This window comes from Parambassis ranga, chromosome 9 (genome assembly GCF_900634625.1).
Source record: "Parambassis ranga chromosome 9, fParRan2.1, whole genome shotgun sequence".
Classification (NCBI taxonomy): Eukaryota; Metazoa; Chordata; class Actinopteri; family Ambassidae; genus Parambassis; species Parambassis ranga.
In genome coordinates, this window is record NC_041030.1 from 4,475,337 (window position 1) to 4,497,545 (window position 22,209).

General features: G+C 40.2%; 3 protein-coding genes across 4 annotated transcripts; 1 reads left to right on the forward strand and 2 right to left on the reverse strand.

Annotated features, from left to right (window-relative positions):
• Positions 1-2,043: 2,043 nt before the first annotated feature.
• On the forward strand, positions 2,044-4,776 carry LOC114441807 (kelch-like protein 10; the record flags this gene model as incomplete). The annotated part of the gene is made up of 4 exons (XM_028414903.1): positions 2,044-2,493; positions 3,514-4,089; positions 4,210-4,359; positions 4,477-4,776. Coding segments are annotated over exons 1-4 (1,464 nt in total), but the record flags the coding sequence as incomplete, so codon positions are not given.
• A 2,778-nt stretch (positions 4,777-7,554) lies between these two features.
• On the reverse strand, positions 7,555-11,396 carry LOC114441480 (vesicle-associated membrane protein 8-like). The gene is made up of 3 exons (XM_028414434.1): positions 11,195-11,396; positions 7,942-8,109; positions 7,555-7,765 (listed from the first exon to the last, which is right to left on the reverse strand). Exons 1-3 carry the CDS (start codon positions 11,207-11,209, stop codon positions 7,583-7,585), a joined length of 366 nt encoding a protein of 121 aa, XP_028270235.1. The 5' UTR covers positions 11,210-11,396; the 3' UTR covers positions 7,555-7,582.
• A 1,101-nt stretch (positions 11,397-12,497) lies between these two features.
• On the reverse strand, positions 12,498-21,613 carry ncaph (non-SMC condensin I complex, subunit H). 2 transcript variants are annotated; one of them, XM_028414432.1, is made up of 18 exons: positions 21,486-21,613; positions 20,434-20,656; positions 20,221-20,311; positions 20,009-20,101; positions 19,387-19,504; positions 19,122-19,261; positions 18,773-18,962; positions 18,561-18,643; positions 18,278-18,471; positions 17,818-17,963; positions 17,293-17,399; positions 15,935-16,054; positions 15,427-15,534; positions 14,631-14,774; positions 14,342-14,452; positions 14,091-14,167; positions 13,690-13,765; positions 12,498-12,808 (listed from the first exon to the last, which is right to left on the reverse strand). In XM_028414432.1, the coding sequence occupies exons 2-18, from the start codon at positions 20,649-20,651 to the stop codon at positions 12,749-12,751; spliced, it is 2,076 nt and encodes a 691-aa protein (XP_028270233.1). In that variant the 5' UTR covers positions 20,652-20,656; positions 21,486-21,613; the 3' UTR covers positions 12,498-12,748. The 2 variants fall into 2 exon arrangements, with proteins under 2 accessions (XP_028270233.1, XP_028270232.1); XM_028414431.1 differs by having other exon boundaries at positions 21,478-21,609.
• Positions 21,614-22,209: the final 596 nt, after the last annotated feature.

The following is a 22,209-nucleotide window of genomic DNA, read 5'->3' on the forward strand; positions in this document are numbered from 1 at the left end:
ACTGCACTCTGAGATACAGCTCATCAATGTGAACAGCTGTGCAGGGCTTCTACAGCAGGACCGCTCAACTGGTGGGCCTACAGGCCAAGTTTGGCCCGCCAGCTTTTGTTTTGGCCTTTCATGGCATTTGAACATTTTAGAAACCTGGTGACCCCTGGCCTGCCCCCCCCCTTTAGTGTTAGTTGATGTTAGAAAAATGTGGACTACAACTGTGAAGGGAGAACAACTTTGTTTGGCACACTGAAAAATCAAATGCATCAGCTCAGCCATGGATTCCTAATAATACAGCCATGTTATGAAAGAGGATGGAAGGCTATAGGGATGGATCGGAGCACCTGATAAAGTTGTAGCTGTTGTCATAGTATTGGTGGGCATTATTCAAAAATCAACTAAAAACACAAATGCAATGACAGGATGGGTAGTTTTTAAATGTAAACATGTACACATGTCTCCATGGTGATGTGAAGTGCTTTGATGACAAGGGTTCCACTTGTCATCAAAGCACTTCTGTTATATACTGAGAGGAGACAGGCAGCAAACACCGACAGAAGAAGTCTGCAAAGTCAACATGGACACGTACACAGAACTCCGTGAGCAGGGACTGCTCTGCGATGCTGTCATCAGAGTGGAGGAGGTTGACTTTCCCATCCACAGAATCATCCTGGCGAAGTACACTTACTTCAGGTAAACTGATGATCTCAGTTTTAAATGAATGTCTTAGTAACCTTTACATAGGGCAGGGGTGTCCAAACTTTATTCGGGGAGGGCCAGATTCGATAATGCGAAAGTCTCCGAGGGCCAACAGTCCCCGATGTCATTATTTTAAACAATTAAAATGTGTATGCTGTTTTGTAATATATTACATCTTACACAGCAAACAAAATAACATCTTAGCATTCAGATGACAGATCAGAACATGTTATCTGAATTTAAAACATTCAGAAACTGTGGTTGTGATAACAGAGCAACATCAAGTTACTGACTCTACTGTGAAGGTGAGATCTGATCCTATGTGGCAGGTCTGGTTTAGGAGCAGCAGACATCAGTAAAATGTCAGGTAGACTAGGTGGGAGTCATTGAGTGCTGATCTCAAAGGGTCTTGTAGACGTAAAAACGTGCCTTACGACAGATGCGTGCTGAATGACAGAGTCTTTTCGAGAGAAGTGTACAGCTGACAGTTTAACAGCAGAGAACGTTGACAAGCAAAGACGGACTGCTCTGCTGGTCCAGTAAAACATCACAGCTTATCACAGACAGTCCGCTCACACGGCACATGATTTACAATTGTTCGCATTTCTGGAGAGTTGCTTTTATCCAGCCGCCGGTAAAAAGGCCCGAGGCCAGGACGCAGCCTCCCCGTGCAGCAGGGAGCAACGAGCGTCCCTCTCCCTCTTCATCATGTCGCTTTAACTTCTCTAACGGCTCTAGCATCGCTCCCTGCTGCGGACGGACGCTCTAATAATAGGGCTTCTATACTACAACTAATAATAATTTGGGGCGCACGTTATACATAATTCGTGGCCACGATTTCTTTCTTTTTGACCATGTCACAGAGGGGCTCCGTAGGTTTGGAGAACTTCACTTGTACAGACGCTCTCTGATAGCAGGTTGTCTGCAGAAGTGTTTAGTCTCGTGGTGAATTGTGTCGAAGTTCTGAACCGGTGTTGTGCACCTTCCGAGCCCTCCCTGGAACCAACAACCAGGCCCTGCAGCACCGCGTGACGCACCTGCAGACAGAGAGAGAGAGAATGTTCAGAGAATCATGATGCAAACGTTACACAATGAGTTGAAAACAAAAATAAGAATTGCCTGTTGACTTTGAATGATTTATGATTGTATGATATGTTTGGCTGGCGGGCCAAAAATAACACATTTTAAGATAGAAGCCGCGGGCCATAGAAAATTGCAGTTGCAACCAGTGACGTAGTGACTCATTTTAGTATCTGTTCTAAAAACTGAAATGCATAAAGTGGTGAATAATGTTGTGGAACTTTTTCTGTGTCTTTCAGAGCTCTATTCAAACGCTCGTCTGAAGCTGACAAGAAGGTCTACAGTATGCCTGACATGTCCTCAGACATGATGGAGCTCATCATTGAGTTTACATACACCGGCTCTGTCAATGTGACAGAGTCCAATGTATGGAGGCTTTTCATGGCAGCTGATTACTTCAATCTAGTGAAGCTGGTGCAGATATGCTGCAACTTCTTTGAGAAGACGCTCTGCCCAGACAACTGCATCGGCATCTGGCAGTTCACCAAAAACTACCACGTCCCTGAACTGCACCTCAAGGCTTTCCACTTCGTCCTCAGTCACTTTGAGGAAGTGGCTTTCTGCAAAGAGTTCCTGCAGCTCTCGGCCCAGGAGGTCAGTGACATCATCAGCCGTGACACCCTCACTGTGAGACAGGAGGCAGCTGTGTTTGAGGCCATCATTCGGTGGATCGCACATGAACCTCAGGAACGAGAAGGAGACGCAGATCTTCTCTTGCCAAAGGTACTTTATATTATACATTATAATTTAATATTATAGGTTAATCTATTTCAAGACAGCGACTGAACCAACCTCAGCCCAATAGAGGCTTATCAGTTATTAGATGTGCTCCATGATGATGGCCAGTACAGCCATCCTTTACCCTTTTATAGGCCAGAAGGTGCAACATCATCTATTCTGATGAGTGATGAATAAAAAGCAACACAGACCACCTGAGTGACGCATTGTGCTCATGTGCACGCTGGTCTTCTGGGTGACTCTGAAAATGGAGGAGAATTTATGCAAATCATCATCTTTCCAAAACCTTACCAAGCATTTGTGTTGTGACAACCGACCTATGAAAGAGCAAGAAATGAAAATATAAGAAAACCTCCTGTTAAAGCTGGGCGCTGGCACAAGTATTCATAATCATTTATTATTATTAGTACAAGTACATAAACTAATAAGGAACAGATACATGTAATGCTGGCTGTTTGCATAAGCTTTGTGTGCAGGTTAATGCAACTCAGACACTCAATAAGCTGATAGTGATCCTATGACAGATGAAGGGAGGAGAGTAATGAGAGCAATGAAAAACATATATTAAAGATCAGACTTCAAAGAGGCTCAGTCCATCCTGACCAGTGGAGGAGGAAGTACTGAAGCTTGGTACTTAAGTAAAAGTACAAATACCCAGCAAAATATATACTCAAGTAAAAGTAGAAGAGCTACATCAACAATCCTACTTAAGTAAACGTCTTAAGTACTGACTTTTAAATGTACTTAAAGTATTAAAAATAAAACGAAGTACAAATACTTAGTTACTTTCCACCACTGATCCTGACTGACTGCCACGATGTAGAACAAAGAATGAAGACCTCGTTTGTTCCAGTAGCATTTCAAATAACTGACCATTATTTTAATGTTTTACTTGTTGTATTTATTGTGATGTTCTTTAGTAGGAACCATGATTTTTAATGTATTTTTATTTATCCTGACACAGACTGTTCAGTTATATCCTCTTTATTCTCTGTATTGTTGCAGGTCAGGCTGAGCATGATGCCTACAGAGTACATACAGCGTCATGTGCTGTCCAATAAGCTGGTGATGGACAACTTGAGGTGCCAGGCCATGGTCTCTGAGGTCATCGAAGACAGAATCCACGCTCGGCCTCGTCTGCCTTCTGCCATCTTATTGGCCATTGGAGGCTTGAGCAGAGGTATGGCTGTAACTAATGTAATCGAGGCATTTGACGTCCGTGCAAATCACTGGATGAGCATAAAGGATTCTGAGCCTCCTCGCAGCCATCATGGTGCAGCCTACCTCGGTGGGCGCGTCTACTGTGTTGGTGGCTTTGACCAGGCGTTCATAGCCAACAATAGTGTGCGCAGGTTTGACCTGAGCACACGGACGTGGCAAGAGGTGGCACCGATGCACTCTCACCGCAGTTATGTGAGCGTGACTGTGCTGAACGGGTGCATCTACGCCATGGGAGGCTATGATGGCCACACACATCTCAGCAGTGCTGAGTTCTACCGGCCAGAAACCAACCAGTGGCTTCAAATTGCACCCATGCATGAGCAGAGGAGAGACGCCAGCTGCACAGCACTCAACGGCAAGGTGGGTGGAACACAATGGAACACAACAGAGAACAGAAAGATCTGTTTACAGAACACTGCTGCCAGGTTGAGCCAACAAAAATGACCATTTCTTATTGCCCCCCCCCCCCTTTGTATTCAGATCTACATATGTGGTGGATTTGACGGGAATGAGGAACTGCAAAGAGCAGAGTGCTACAACCCAGAGACCAACCAGTGGACCCTGATCTCTCCCATGAGCAGCCGGCGCAGTGGAGTAGGAGTCATTGCATACGACCACCGTGTTTATGCAGTAAGTGCATGAAAGAAATGTGTGACCAGCTTCCATCAGCGGTTTAAAGCAGCTAGTTTTTTATGTGACAGTTGAATTGATAAGTGATGCATCTTCTTCTCATCTTTGCCTCCAAAGGTTGGTGGCTTCGATGGAACAGACTATCTGCAGACCACTGAGGTCTACAACCCTCACAACAACACCTGGAGCAACATGACCTCCATGATGACCCCCCGCTGCAACTTTGGCATCGAAGTAGTTGAGGACCGGCTCTTTGTTGTCGGGGGCTTCAATGGCTTCACCACCACCTCTAATGTGGAGTACTACGACCGGCAGACGAATGAGTGGTCTCAGGCCTGCGACATGGATGTTGGCCGCAGAGCTCTGAGCTGCTGTGTGCTTTCTGGTCTTCCCAACATGGCCGACTACACCATCCCTCGTGATTCGTGATTTCTGTAAATGTTGTGTAAATATGAATGAATGAATAAATGTATAAAGTGATGTAACAATACTGTCACAGTAGCTGTCTGTAAATGTAGATCATCTGTTTGTTCCACTCTTATGCAATCTGCATGTATGTTTTAGGCTCGCAGTTATGCTGTACACATCTGGATTACTAGACCTGTCCCATCCTCCATACAGTATGGTGCTGTTTGGGACCATGAGCTCTCTCTCACTTAGTGTCAGTTACCTTTGAATATAAAATGAAGCACTTTCTCCTTGGTAGGGGTAGGGGTAAGGAGTGTACCATCAAAACACTACTAGTTATGTGCGGATCAATTATCTGATTGGACATCATGAAACAATGTTCAAAGTTTGACAGGCGATTTTTTACCTAATGGTCGCTCACATCAAGCAGCTATGGTAGACATTTTTTTTAAAATTACAGTGTACGACTTTTTGATTTACTCTTGCTGATTTCAGCGTGTTGTTTTTAATGTCAGCTCAAAAACAACACATCAACTCAAAAATAAGCTGATAATTAAGAAACAGTCCAAAAATTGACAAACAGCTGGTTTATGGATAAAGTGGGCCAACCACCGCTGATTGTAGACTGGATTGCTGAGGAGTCTTTAATGAACTTGACACATAAAGGAGGACCTTGAGGTGTGATGTTTTTCAGAGCGCACACATGAAAAGACAAACAAAGTAATATCTGGACGAGGGTTCAATTTTGCTAAAAGGCGTCAGCGAGGACGGAATGTTATAGGTAAAAGGGCCACAGCTGAAGGGCCAGGACAGAGAGGGGCAAACAGCACAATGTGTGCAGCACTTGGAAATACTGGGTTGATCCATCATAGATGTCAGATTGGACCCTACAATACCGAGCGCCTTCTTGCCTTTTTGAATGACCTTCCCCAAAGAAAAAGCTGCTGTTGGATGCTGGATGTTAGCATCACATATTGCAAATATACAGTATATATACAATAAGTACTGTATATACAGGTGTATGTATAAGTGGCTCACAGGGAGGAGTTGAGGAGCTGGAGAACCTGAGGGACAAATGACTTCCTCAGTCTGTCTGTAGAGCAGGCCAGGGACAACAGTCTGTCACTGAATGAGCTCCTCTGCCTGCCATGTTTTGTTGTTGTATAATGAACATCTTGCAGCCCTGATGCAACATCGCCCTTTTAAAGTGTCCTTTAAAAGGGCATTTGGTGGCCCTGTGAACAGAAACAGAATCCATTACAAAACTCTACTGCCATCTTGTGGCAGTTCAGCTAACAACAGATGGCACCTACAACACAGAAGAAGTAAATAATATTTCTTTATTTATCATACCAATAAAACCATTAAATACCTTAAGTCACCATAGTAAGACCATTTAGCTAACCATACATTCAGCTACACAACAGAATGGCTAAGCATGAGTCTGGTATTAAAGACAGTAGAAAATAACCTTCACAGTGACACACCTGCTGCAGCCTGTATGAACACAAATGTAACACACAGCATTGATCAGGGCAGGAGGTAAGATTAGAGGAAAAGGCTGCATTCCAGAAGCTTGTAAAAATACAACAGAATTTGTTCCGACAGTGTCACATGTTTTATACCCTAAAAGATAAACAAGTAACAGAACTCTACCACTGTATATTCATCAATCTCTTCATCCAGGACTGGAGAACAGTACAGAATAGTTGATTAAAAAGAATAACACAATGAATTACACTACTACCCTTTAAAGAACAGACACCTTCACCACACTGGTGGCAAATATACACATAGGTGAGAATGAGCTGTCTATATACAGGTCAAATTGGAAGCATGCTGACCTCTTTAAGTTACTGTAACAGCAGCAAGAGGTGGGAGGTCCTGCAAATGTTTGGACATTTTTTTCCAGTTATAAGCAGTAACAGTGAGGCTGGTTGACGCGCCCAGCAGGGGGAGCCAAGCAGGCCCAGGAGAGTTGTCTCTCTCAGCTGGACGGCTGGAAGAGCCTGAAGTGAACAGCCCGAGCCTGGTTTTGGGGCTTATTAAATCTAATCTAAAAACACAGCGAGGAAATAATTAACATGACCAGTTTTAACACTGAATTACTGCACAGCAGAAAAGACTTCTTGTCTTCTCCTCATACTTCTACATTTTATACCCACATGACTGAAAATGCAGTATGGGGATTCAGCTGTGGGTCCTTTGATCAATTTCAAAATAAAAGTTGGTGACATTCTGAACTTCTAAACACATGGTTGTCCGCTTGTAACAGATGCATAAGTACAGCTTCAAAACCGTCTAACACCAATAACAGAACTAAAGCAGTGCTACGCGTATACATTCAATGAACTCTTATTTCTATGGTGTCTGCATGTACAGAAACTAGAGGCACTTTGAAGGACATAAACCCACAAAGGACAGGGATATTTTTTTTGTAAAGTTGCACCAAATAATGACATTCAAGACAGACCTCTTGGAGGAGATTGAAGGAGTCCATGTTCACTTCGTCTTTGTCAGCAGGAAATAACCGTTGGTGATGAATCAGTTAAATCCAGAAGAGCTGACAGTGTCCTTTGAGAACAGTGAGGGTGTTTTTGCGGTGGTTGAGGGAGCTCTAGAGAATTCTTACATGGCTAAGCTGGACTTGTGAAACAGTTTAATGTGTGAATAAAGTGCCGTATACCAAAGAACCAAATAGAAGAAACTAACTAAGAAGTGATTTCCTCAAGTCTATATTGTACTAAGTATACTGTGCAATTTGCTTAGGATCGTATTGCGTCTGTATGTACACCATGTGTGTGTTTCTGTGTTTCTAGGGTTTGGTTGTGGGAGCTATAGGAGGCGCGGGGGAACCAACAGGAATGACTCCAGTGGCCAACAGGATGATGATGAGGACGATGATGAGGACGACCACCACAATGACCACGATCAGCTTAACATTCTTCCACCAGTAGGAGCGAGCCACTTTCTGGGACGTCTGCTTAAAGTGCTGAGCCTGAGCAGTGAGGGAGAGACCAGAAATCCATTGAAGTTTTTTTAATTTTTTTCAATGTCATGATGCGTGACACTATAGATTATCAATCAATAAATCAAATCTTTATTTATACACATAACCTGCGTCTTAACCTGTTCTTACATAAATCAGGTCAAAAGTAAAAACTTGTGACTGACCCCTGCCTGCAGATCCTCTGACTTTCCCATGAGGTCGTCCAACCTCTCTCCTCGGGCCAGGATCCGGTCCACATTCTGCGTCATGATGTTTTTCACTCCATCTACCTGATCCCTCAAGGTCTGCACCTTGTCCTTTGGCTCCGGTTCCACCTCCACTCCTATCCGGTCCTGAGATAGTGTTGAGAGAAGTAACAATAAGCTGCAGTCCATTTCAAAACATCATGTTTTATATTTATTAAAAAAAAAAGAGTCACTTAGCTGCTAGCAAACATAGCTTAGCTAATCGCTTTAGTTATCTGGACTAGTATTTACACAGTGAAGTTACACATGATAAAAACATACACTTCTGATATCTGCTATGATTTATGGCAGTGTAATACACTCTGCTCTTAAGCTCTCCATAAAATGAGATAAACTGAAGATTATGATACACTTGTTTGTTTAGTATCTGCAGAAGCTTTTAAAATGACCTAATCAATGTAAATTTTGCTGTCGCATGTTTATCAGGCTGATGTATACTGCAACTTCTGTTACATAGTTTGTTAATGGTTAACTTGTCAGTCGTCAGAAAATATTTTGGACAAGAACTAACTAAACTCTGGAATGATCTTGATGATGAGTCATTATGTTCCCAGAAAGAGGCCAGGATTATGCTACCAGATATACTCCGACATAAACCACTATGCTACACGCATGCACACACTGTACTCAGGGTTTAAACATTCTCTGAAGGTACAGAACATAGGGGCAAGACAAAGGACCAGGAATCTGAATACTGTTGTGATCCTGTATACAGGGATATGAATGACCTCATGTTCCTCATGTTACCATGTTGCTACCCAAGTAAACCAGTATTATTCTGCCTTCTGTGGCTCTACGTAACAAAGGAAATAACAAAATTCTACTCATAGTGTCAACAAGGTTATCTCAGGTCATTTTTTTTGCAGGATGCTTTTTTTTCCCAAACTGAAGAGTTAGCACATAGTAGAACACCACAAACACAACTGTATAGGGTCAAATGTCATAGAGATGACACCTCAGAATCTGAGAGGAAGGAAGCTGCATTGTGGGGAATGTAGGAATACAGTCTGGACTGTACAGTATAAGCTTGATGATCAGGATCTTCTGCTGTTTTAACTTCAGTTCTTTCTCTCCTTTTTACAGTAAACTTGATGGAAGTTACATTTCACCTGTCTGCAGCATATATGTCACTTTGATTTTTACAAACAAGAAAAATGTATGAAACATTCAGGATGACTACAGCGTGTAAATACATACCACTACTTTTCATTCACTTCCTGTATTTTTTAGACATGTTGTGGTGGCTCTGAGAGTCCTTGCAGTTGCTTGGGCTGCAGCGCCTGACAGCACAGCCTGCCATCTGTCAGAACAGTGTTTCTACATCTCTGTGTACAGTGTACCTGCATGCAGAATGAAGACAAGCTGCCTTCTCACACAGTTGTATGTATGATTTCAAATCAGAAATGTTATATGCAGCATGGTGTGTGTGATAATACATGCAGAGACTTCCATGTCCCATGAGCCATTGCCAGACTGTAAACAAAACTGTCTCTAGGAGACAAGAGTAGGTTTTTTCCCTGTGTCATCTGCCATCTACCTTCTATCCTGTTACTATTCCCTCCCTCCATTCATCTTCCTCCTTCTTGTTTTTTCACCCTTTTCTGTAGGTTCACTTTCTCAAAATGACCACAGGCTTGCTTCAGGGTAGCTGCTTTTGATCATGACCACATTTTGCTCTTGTCTTTAGGTTTAACTATGTACGTTCTGTTCTTTATCTCTATTATTCTAACATTCTTATCAGCTCTGACGCTGCACATCCTGTTTGACTTATATTTACACTCCATATTCACCAAAGTGTGTCTTCTTCCTCGCCCCTCTGTATCAGTGTCAGGGCTGCAGCTGTGTGAGGTCTACAAGGAGGCCGATAGCGATCAAATTGCAATGTTCTCACGAAGACAGAAACATGCCAAGCACAAGAGAGCTATTCACTGATGGCTACAGTAGGAACCCTACTGAAAGACACTGCCATGCATAGAAAACACCTTCAGACTTCCAGTAAAATCAGATAATCAGATACTGTAAGGAATATTATCAAGAAGAAAGTGCTCTAAAATATTTGATTGTGTGGTTATAAATGCAAATCCTAGGTTATGTTTGCCCTGAGAGGCTACATGAAATCCTAACTGCTCATATTTGAATATAGTCAAATGTAAATTTATCCTAAATCAGAGAGCATACAGGATGAGATTGAAATTGACCACATGCAGAAATCAGACGGCAGTGACGTTTATGTACGGCAATAGATTAACCCCCTAACGAATAAATGCTTTCCTCTAGGTCTCTTTGGTTGTTTAAAGAGTTGCCTGAATGTTTTTTTTTTGTAGAAATTAACCTAAAAGAAAATGCACATTTTTGTACTATTGGTTGAAATTAAGTGTGGAGATATACATTCATGATATTGAAATATTTTAATCTACTCCTTGATCAGCTGGTAAATTAATATGCCACAATATTTAGGTACTAATAATTTAGAAGCCCACTTGGCTTTATGATGATAGCTTCTTAGCTGATGTTAGCTTTACTATAATGGACTGAGACTGGGGCAAACAAATCTTAGCACGCACACCTTGTAAAAAGTACATTTTTCCTCAACAACATTTTTTTTTTACAGGAAAACATCTTTACAAGAGTTAATATACGAGGTTTGCAACTATAAAGAAATAGTAGGAGCTAATGTTTTCCGAACTCTGTTGGGAGAAAAGTATGTAAGACTAAAACTGCCACATCTTTCAGTGGACTTTGGCAACAGGCGCCAGGCTCAGCCGACAAGAGAAGCTGTGTGTGTTTTGACATGTAAGTGAAAATATTTTCAGTCACTGGTAGAATATATTATAAGTTCCATACGAGTGGATGAAAGCCTTCATGTGAAGTGTCTAGCTGAGGCTAGGAGGAACACAACATCTTAACCCCGTTAAATCTCGAGTCGCACCATCGACGGTACCGGGTTCAGCAGTGAATGTGATAAGGCCATTTTGTTAGCCATTCCCGAAACTTCCCCTCTTAACAATAAGTTTTGCGCTTGACTCGTGTGACTTATTTTCAGAGCAGGTGCGTCAGTTTTCACTCAGAATTGCTAACTCATAACTTCTGGACGTGTACCTGTTGCACATCAAACGTATGAACAATGGTGGCGGTGGACAACAAAAACACCGCTTCAGCCATTATCACCTACCGGATCAGCGTCCATCGTGTTGATTCCGACTAAGCGCAGCCAGGTGAAGCAACTTTTTGTATAAGTTGACACAGTCTTTTTAAAAGCCGTAAAAACAGTTTTAGCAAAGTTTGATGCTGCCCAGGAGATTATACGTTTCCTCCTCCGCTTAACTTCCTGGTTGTTTTTTCTTTCAAACTGAATTCCTTCGCTCCATACGTCACTGTCCTACTGCGCAGCCGCAGTTTCCGGCAAAATGTACAAAACAAAGCGCTGCTATTGAAGGGACACAGATTGCCAATGATTTTATTATACCTTTACACACACATCATTATGAATGTCTATGAGAAATATATAAAAAAAATGAATACATTAAAACTGTAAAACTCATCTTTGATTTCGAGGGTATAATTTAGCTGGATTTTATTTTTTATCCTTTTTCTCTATATTTTAATTTTTTTTAAAGTATGTCATCAACCTTTCATCCATGCTGTAGCTACCCATCCTTTTTGAAAGCCTACACACCATTACTCCCTTGTTGTAAAATAAAACTGTTTTATTGTGTGCATATGAAGGCGACACATCGAGATGTTTCTATGTATCCCTCTTCCTTCCTGAACTAATATTAAACACCTGGGGGCTTTTAGGCTCCGAGGCGTTTCTACTTCATGTTGTGTGATCATGTATGATCAAACAAAAAGCAAATATGTGCTGAGAAAACCAAACATACTAATTCAAAGTAAGCCTAGACCCATGCCAAGAAACACCAGGGTCCTACAGTCAGAGAATTACAGATCAAACAGATCAATGATATTCTTTCAATAAGAATAGTCGTTTTTTTCAAGATTACAATTACATTCATCCAATAGACTTTATTTCTTACAAGACCTGCATTGAAACGTTTGTTTCTTCTAGATAGATCCCATCTTATTAGCCAAAGATGTTGTTTAATGATTGACAACAGAAAATGACAGAAAACTATGACTGGAACGTGTCTTTAGCTCAGTGACCCCTCCCTGTCTTGCAGCTCCTTGTTGTACTGATGTCACACCGTGTTCTACCCAGCCAGCAGCATTGGCCCTGACAAACCGGTTCCACCTCTATCCAGTGAGGTAAAGCTTAAAATGCTGTTCATTACCTGCCGTCATGTCCGACAACTGCTGCAGGCTGCTGTGAATCACCAGCAGCTAAAAATGATCAGAGCCATTATGTCCATTTGGGAAAGCAATTTGGCTGGCAGGCATTTTGTATGTGTGCTAAAAATACTTTCCATTCTTGGAAGTATGATTTGTGTGAGATGTTTTGAATTAACTGCTATACCACATTATAGAAAAAAAGGCTTTTATTTACTTTGATAATATACATTTTTGTGTGGTGATGAATGTTATGCAACTATTATAGGGAGTAAAAGCAGAGTCCACATTTCAACAGCTCCTTATTTGATAAGTTCATAAAACCAAGATCTAAACAGGAGAGATTAAGAGAAATATTACACATACAAACACAGACACATGAAAGACTAGAGAAAGAAATTAAAGATGATTCTCCACATGAATCCCCATTATTCATTTCTCCTCAATGGCCTTGTCTGATGATGATATCAGACATGTCATCCACCTTCACCAGCTCCAAATTCTGTGAAACAAAATAAAATAGTTTAACATATATGTACGGATGTGTAGTTCTGTAAAACCCTATTGTGCAGCAGGCTTTACACAATACACCAACGTTTTGATGGGACCCCAATATCACATTTATGGCATAATCACTAAAAGGCAGCTATTATTTAATTATATGTGTGGCTGTTGAAACTACATTTGGTTAGTTCAACTACTACATAACAGTTTATTGTGCGTTGCAACCTAGTTGAGAATACGTTTAGTTTTAAAAAGTACTATATTTGTGCTTTAACAGATACTTACCAGCACCTTTACAGTTTAACAGATTAACCAGGTATGTTGTGTTTGCTTAATCTATGCACAAATTTATCTGATAAAATATACAGTATATTTTTACCATTTACCAACCAGTTGCCAAGAAACCAGAGAAGACTCCACAAACTTGTCAAACAAAACGGGCACATTATAAAATGGTGAACTGACAAAGTCTGTTTTCAGTCTTTATTCCAAGCTAATAAGCGCCATCGTTTGGTGAACAGATAAGCGGGTTGTGTGAAGGAATTTTCTTGCTTTCCAACTTTAGGATAAGATCAAAAAGGTCGCTTACTCAGTGAATATTCATGTTGCCACCCATGAGAATGTGCTGACTCAATGTGTGTGACCAAGGGATATGGCCTATTTCTAGGAGCGCAGACCTTGCATAATTTTCTCCACTTTGGAGACTGGGAGACACCTACAGAGCTGGAGTGGTGTACAAGTGTTCATTTGTATGTCTTCCTTGATTGTGTCTCCACAGACTCCTTCTGCACAAGTTAACCAAATCAACAAAAGGTATCCTTACATGTTTCACTGCCTGATAATGACAGTATTTATGGCCTGAAAGGAAACAATACCCACCTTTTCGTTGGCAAGATGAAGCAGAGCGACAAAAGCCAGAGGCACAGACAGGTTCTGAGCCATAGTGTTTGGTAACCTGGAACACAAAGAGAGAAAAGAGAAAGCTGTTCACACATCTTAAATATTACTGAAACTGTAGGCATTACTTCTACTGCTGGCTGTCTCACAGCAGCTCATCTACAATGCTAACTGGCACAAACAAAATATAACCAGCATGAATCCGTTTATAGTGCAGTTTGGTCATCTGACATGGACTTCTGATTCCATAGGCTAAACCAAGCAAACAGAGCTACATGTTCAGTATATGTGTTTCTTTCGGGACTCTTTATGTGCTGTATCTTCATTATGTGCTGTATCTTCATTATGTGCTGTATCACACATGTTGGGGGTTTTGCTGATACCTTTGAAGCAGTGTCTGTGTGGTCTGACTGAAAACTTTCTCCCCACAAACTTCAGGTTTCTCCCCAGTCTCAACCACCTGCAGAGAACATGAAGGCAACATTAATAAAACGGACTTCACCAAACAGAATCAAACCCCAATATACACAGTAAAAATGACATTTAATCTATCAGCTATATGTGAGCAGCGTTTATAAGTAATTTACCTGCAGGCAAAAAACTGATTCATGCCCTTTGAGTAAATGTAATTTACCTTAGCAGGTTTTTCTGGGCTTTCAGTCAGAAGAGTCCACATGCTGTTCTTGAGTCTCTTCATGTCCATTTTCTTTGCCGTCTTTGCATAGTTGATTTCGATCTTGTTTACCTAAACAAACAGGCAGAATTGTTGAATATTGGTACAGAGCAGTCCAAGACATATCATTTTTGCACTACTGTGCAGAAGATTTCATATTTCTTTTATTGCAGATGCTGTTTAGCAGATACATAAAGCTCAAACACCTACATACAGTATGACTTGAGATGTAAACGTTCCTGTTACTCACTCTGTGTGGCTCAGGGACCAGATCCTCCTCTCCATAGGTGGACACACCCTCAAGATCTTGTGAGGGTGGAAGTAAACCGTCACCTGAAGGCTGTGTGTCATCTGAACCAGCAAACCCTTCAACATCATCATCACTGTCCCCACCCTGAAATGGAACATGGAGGAAAATACACAAATAGTGTTAATGGAATGAGAATAGATTAGAGTGCCACAACTAAAATTGTGATGCTTGGCCTGATGCTGATGTCTGTAACATCTCTGCACTGTTATTATGCCACTAAAACACATTTGTTGGGTTATTTTGATTAACACTATTGTGTTAACCTTTTTTCAAAAACCCATTACTTTAAAACACTTAAAACAAATCACTATTGCAGATGTAATGACTCATTCCTGTAGCCCTCTAGTTGATGATGATGGGCGTATAAACATTAATATAATCAACATTTGTAATGATGCTGTATTTACAGGATGATTCAGTAATGAATCATTGAGTAAACACACTACTGGTTAAGTGACATTGTGAGGGGATATTCACATTGTTGGACTTACAGTGGATAACCATAAGACATCCAGCAATGCAAGTTACGCAGTTACACTCAAGTTGTGTGTTGGAAAAGAAGCTGAAGTAAGCTGGATAATTACCACAGTAGTACATGTCTCAGTTTAATCTGTACTCAGCTGAAGTTTGTTTGGTATTAAAATATAAAATTAGTGCGTTAAAAATAGTAAAGCAGTAAAAAAAAAAAAATAAAAAAAAAAAATCAAAATTCATATGACAAGGTGTAGTTTCAGACCTGAAGACCTGGACAGAAGTTGGCTGTGTCGTTAGCGTTGTTGTAGTCATAATCTCCAATGCCTTCTCCAAGCTCTCCAGACAGTCTCTTTTGGCCTTCTTTACTTAACTAAAGTAAACAAACACCAAACATATTTGTGTCAATACAAACCAAACCATCTTTATCTATGGGTAATAATGAAGTAAAAATTGAAAAACAATGGTGTCTTATCTAATATCAGTGCAAAACAGCCGTTCATAAATCCATTACTAGGTTTGAATGTAAAAATCATCTGTGTTTTTAGTATTAGTAAATGCTGCTTAACTATAAATCAATCAAGTCTGTCACATCTGTAACCACAAGCTATAACTCCAAACTTTTATAGTTGTCACTGTGTGTTTCTGTGTCTGTGTGTCAGAGCTGGGCTGATACTGTTTATTTATCTAGTAAAGTCAGTATGCCTTGATTTCAATAGTGTTTGTGTCTCTGTGTTTACAAACCGGCCCTGACAAGATTAGTAAGGTCTTACTGAGCTGGAGGGTTTCAGGCTGAGCTGGGAGAGTGATTCTGGGGGAAACTGGAAGTCTGCAGGTATGGTTGTTTTCTTATTGCTGGCACTGAGAGCAGACTTGCTGTTAGTGGTGGCAGCCTGTGAAAGGAAAGCAAACAATGATTGAGGATAGCTGTAAGGTATAGATAGCCTTTCATGTATTTTCAATTAACCAGGTCATAATTACGACTGCTTTGAGAGATAACATGTTTTATTTAGCTAAATTTAGCTTGGTTATCTGTAGCTGCATCATCGGTATGATGTCTTAAGATAGCATTGAGCCTGACATGTTCATGACTGAAACAAGTTGCATAAAGTCTTTTTAACTCTGAAATGTTGGCATGTTCGCATCACAAGCAGCACTGCCTCTGTTGGCAATGTAGCATTATTGCTGTAGCAGTATTTGTGCTGGTCAACAACACCTAAACCAGATGACCTGATGGGATAGAAAAGACCCCCAAACATAGGAACTGACTACAGATGCATTCTAATATAGTAGTATGCATGATTCTGAGTACACAGTAATTCTGAAAGTGCTGAATGCTGTTTTTCCCATTGCTACTACTTTAAAAGCACCATGTTATATCCTTAATGCTCCAATTTTTCAATAGATGAAACATGCCGAGACAGATCACCCCTGACTCTTTTGTTAGGCATTGAAGCACTGAACTGAACTGCAGAACATAAACACTGAGCATCCTTCTGTTATTCACACAAAAGTAAAAACATATACACAAGATAAACAAAACAGTGTGATCAGTATCAGATAGATGCAATTAAGGCTATCTTCTAACTCAGGTAGTGTCGTCAACAAAACATGATGCATTACAGAATATGTATTTACTGATCACTTCTGACTTAGAAACAGGAAAATCAATTACTGAGACTTTCATCTGTAGCTCAAAGGTTTTGAAAAAAGTCATACATACACATTTTTGGTAGCATATGTAATGGAACAAATGACAAACACTTGCATGGCAGAGGTTAGCCTGCACCCTCCACCCTCACTTCATGACTAATCAGGCAAAATTCCTAGAGGTGGTTCTGGGTGTTACATTTGTATTTGGTAAGTGTTCACTGGAACTCTCCACTTACAGTATTAGGCCGAATGAAAACAAAAAAAACCTTCAGCACTTGGTTATGTCCACTGGTTCCAGACTTCATGTAGTTACTGACTGCAAAATATTCATCCAAGTACTAAGGCAATCCTTAAGTTTGTAAATATGTTTGTTCATATATAATTGAACAAATGTAATAGCTATAAATCCCAAATGCTTAATGCCACACTTTTGACAAAACCCTTGAAATAATTTTTAATGGTAGAAAAAGGTGTTTACCCTTGTCGTGCGGAAGTAGGTGTCAAAATTGACATCATCACCGAAGTCAATCTCAAAGGTCTTTTTGGGCTTCCTTTTACGCGTCTCCTTGTCAGGCAAATGGTCCACTATAAGAGATTAAGAAAACAGAGGAGGCAGATAATTGTTACTCTGTGCACATTGTGCAGAGGAAGACAACCATTAGAAAAACATCTGGGCAAACATCTGGGAAATGTGAAAGCATAATTTGTCCCCACATCACTCAAAACACACAAATAAACCTTAATGTGTGAACATTATGCTGTCGGTGCACACACAGTAGCCAAATGCATTTCACATTACATAAACAGGACAGCTAATGGCCAATAGTAAAGACACTGTGGTAAGTTCCAAATAAAAACACAAAGAAGAAATGCAGCAGGGTGAAGCAACCATCACTCTTTTCACGTTACATACATTATTGTTATCATAAAACAGTCTGTCAAAATATATCACAATAGAAACATGTCTTCTGTATTTTAATAATACCAGAGTTATTTAACTCACACTTGTGCTTTGGTTTAAACTGCCAGTAGCCAGGTCCAGCCCATGTGGCCATGGTCCTAGGGCTGAAGTATGAATATTCTCTGGGCTCAGAGGACAGCTGCAGACACATAGTGGCAATGTCTCCTTCTCCAATAGGAATCACGTCTCTGTAAGGCCATCACAAGAAACATTGAGACCAGCACATAAATTACAAATGTATTAGTTGAATTTCAAACCAGTTAAATCTTTCCAATAACATATATGAAACATCCTTTGATGACAATACACATTGCAGTGACTTTACCACCATGATTAAGTAAGTAATGTATTTTAACAAGGTAGCACTAAGGAGAAGAAGCATTTCTTAATGAAGCCTCTTCTTTTATCTTGACCTAATCTGCACAATAAAATACCATACTGTTTACTTTTCTATTGATGCAAAACCTCTCACCCTTGAACTGTACTGCATGCTTGATCTTACCTTCCTTTGCCTGAGCCGGTGGCCTCACAACCCTCTTTATGCTCCTTGTATCCCTCCTCACAGTCACCCAGTCCCTCCTCGTAGTCGGCATCAAAGTCAGGACAGTCATCTTCCTCTGCCTCAGGCTCAGGCTCAGCATTCACGTCAAACACATGTTCACCCTGCTTCATCTTGTCCAAGAGCTGATTTATGGTCTGTAAAAAGACAAACAGTCAGACAGACGGCATAGAATATATAAGGAAAAGTTAAAGAGTAGTTGGTGATTATGTGAGGTTTGTCTGACCTGCTCTGGGTTCCAGCTAGTAAAAGAGAAATCCTGCAGCGAGGGGCAGATGGAGCTTTTCTCCTGGGAGCGCTGCAGCCCGGCTGGCAGAGACACAGCACAGATAATGGGGTTTAGCATTTTTCCTCCATTCAAAAACTTTAAATGATGATGATGATGAAAAGATGCCACAGGTATTATTGGCACTTTTTGGAGCTTGGGAAAAAAATTACCCATGAATGGGGATGCTGGAACTCTCTGTGGAGGTGGGGGAGAGTAGGACGGAGTGGACTGCAGGAGGCTCATGTGGGATGGAAAGAGCAGCTCACAGCGATTGTTCTCACTGAAGAGAACTGACAGAAAGACACCAGCTGTGCTGCTCTCATCAAAGGATGAGGCCATCCGCTGAAACATGGGGTCCACCTGAGTGGGTGACATACAAGGCCAAAGATGCAATGACACATAAGATAATTCCTTTGAGAACATTTTTCTTATTGACCAAAAGCAAAACTAACATGATTTTAGAATTGGGCTGGTGTCTGTTGAACCATCATTGATCTTTCTAATAACATCATATCATACCTCACACTTTCTCTCAGACTCAGCACTATTGATGTTGCTCAGGTTTTGTTCCACCGTCCTCTTAGGAGGCCTTTTTTTCTTTGGCTGCTTGGCCACCATTTCACCTTCATCTTTTTCAGCCTCCTCATTTGGACCACGGTCTGTATGCGCACCAAGAGTGATAAGAGACAAAAGAAACAAAATGAACATTTAAAACGGAAGAAAATGGGGTAATCTCACGTTCTGTAGGAAAAAAATGAAACCGATCCTGCTATGAGGCACTCACCTTCCCCAGGCTTAGTCTCAGACCCCAGGCCACCCAACACCCTGTATGCATCAGCATGAACAGCATCCACTCTGACGGCATAGATTTTTGTACTGGCATCCAGAGTGCCAGCTGCAACCTTTTCAAGGATGCACAGAGAACATAGCATTTGACTTAGAAGAACAAGGTTCATATTTTGTATAGCAATTAAATCCCAAACTTTACAAACATTACTAACAGTAAGACAACAGTGTCTATTGCGTTAACACACAACAATAGCTATGGTAGTTTTTTCTTTCTTTTGAAACAAAACACATTGCCTAGAGAGGACTAAACTTGAATGCTACAAATTCACTGGTTTCAGGAGCTTTAAATAACTGCTACTTTTGCAGAGCTTGCAGACCATTTATTTTTAGAAAAAAAAAATTCTACAGTGAAAGTTAAACATTAATAAACATCTAAAAGTTTTAAGATATATTTTATTATTTGTTGCACACTTTGACTTTAATGTCTTTGAGCTACGAGATTACTTCACATAAGATAAAGTATCTTATGTTTGATTCAAATTCATCAAAGGTAAAGGAAGGAGGAGAAGGAAGGAAAACCAAGGAATTTGTCAAATGTTAAGAAGATAAAAAAATACCTTAAAGTTAGTAAGCTCAGAATCCTTCTGTTTGAGAATATCCGCCATGTAATCAATGAGATGCAGACCAAAGGCGTTTTTGGTGGTAATTTTCTGCCAGAAAGAAAGAAGAGCATCAGGCTTTGATTTTCAATTTGACTCTTAACATTTAAAAAACTTATAGGTAACTTCTATTAAAGCTATTAATCACATTTTAAAATATGTGTACTTACATTCTCAGTTGAGAGCTTTATGCATGTAGAATAATGCTCAGAGATCTGTGCATTGGACAACTTGGGCACAGCAGCAGGAGTCCCCACAGCACTGCATACAAAAATAAAATGACCTTTAAGCTCTCTACTTATCTGGTAACTACAAATATTAATGTCAAAGTCACAACAAACATCTAGTTATCACTGAAGTCCAAATGTTTCTGTATATGTTACCTATGAGATGCTGAGTCATTGATGGAGGAATCACTGGCAGCCTGAAGGTCAATGACTCTTGACCTCCTGCGCTGACGACGTTCCTGCTCGTCATCATTGCCAGGGAAGGCTGCTAGGAGCGGGGTGCTGCAGGCTGCAGGGGACAGACCTTTATTCTTCAAAGAGGATGACGTCCATCCTTGACGTACCCGGGAGACCGGTGTGGAGGCTGCACTCATCCTATCTGAAGACACAGTAAACATTTTTCACCTTCAAGAAAACCAGCTTGGAGTGAAATTGAATGATAAGAAAAATAAAGTTACGACTACAATGTATAATTTCATTTTTAAAATACTAATTGCAGTTTATATTTTTTTGACCTTGGTTTCAAGCAGCATGTAGGAGCCTGGACATTAACAGGTTTAGTACATAGAACCTACCATACACATGTGGAGATCTAAGCCAGGTTAAGGAACAACTTGCCCACAATAAATCAAACAAGAAAATGGTTTATGTGGAAAATGCAAAATAAAGTCTTGATTATGGTAATATAATGTAAACATCCAAAGACAAAATATTACACAGTGTAGCTATTAATGTTACATTAATTGAATTGTACATCAAATGTTTATAAAAAGACTTTGTTTAGTGCAATGGTAAACACTGTATTAGTCATCTGGCATGTCTTTTTCAGTCTTTACTGGCGACGTTTTAACAAAAATCTAATTAAATGTTACAAATATCAATGCTGTTTTTTTTTTACTGTTTACTCTTTATTGCTTTAGGGATTGTTAAGGATATTGTCGATTTAAGCAAGCTTAGCTTGAACGGGAGTCTCACACAAAGAACAGGGTTTCGGAAGATAAGGATTAATCTAACTAAGAACTCCTTCACTTTCGTTACCGGACGATACAGACCTATTGTTTGACTGATAAGTTATAACATAAAAAACAAGCTAGGTTAGCTTACGCTAACATTAAGCTAACTGTACATGTAACTTTTGGGTATTAACACGTTCTTACTGCTACTGTAAGGTAACGGTCTCAGAGACACACAAAACTTTACCTTAGTACCTGTTTGGTCCACTGAATGTACCCCCAAACGTTAAAAACTCAACGTGGCCCACCTGAAAGTGGTTAAAATGTGTAAAATACAGACAACGCAAGCTGTAGATTTTCTTCCTGTTCGGCGTTTGAATTTTTGCGCCGAACGGTTTACGTTTCACCCGATACGTCATGACGTCAGACCACGCCCACATCTACGTTTCTTTTCCCATTAACAAGAAAAACACAAATGAAAAACATATATTAACCCTCATGCATTGTTCGCAAACACTACCCTAATGTGTTGTTCGGGGACAAAAACGTCCCCTAACTTTAACGGTTTTAAAAATATATTAGATAAATATTTTTTTGAAATTTTTTTGCATAGACCTTTTAATATATTTTTAAAACCGTTAAAGTTAGGGGACATTTTTGTCCCCGAACAACACATTAGGGGGTAAAATTTGCCCACAGTGTACCGTTGACCTATGAAAAATTTTAAAATCATATTAACAAAATTTATGTAAAATTAAGCTTATTGAGGAAAAATGATGCAATTTGTCCACATATTGACAAAGTTATGGCCAAAATAAACAGAAAAATTTCTCTCAGAGGACAAAAATGTCCCGAACAACACATGAGGGTTAAATATATAAAAGTAAATTTAAAAAGGTTTTACGGAAATAAATGTATCTTTAATTATATAATTTCTTATTAATTGTGTGGGCCTAAAATAATAAACAAACACTGCAAT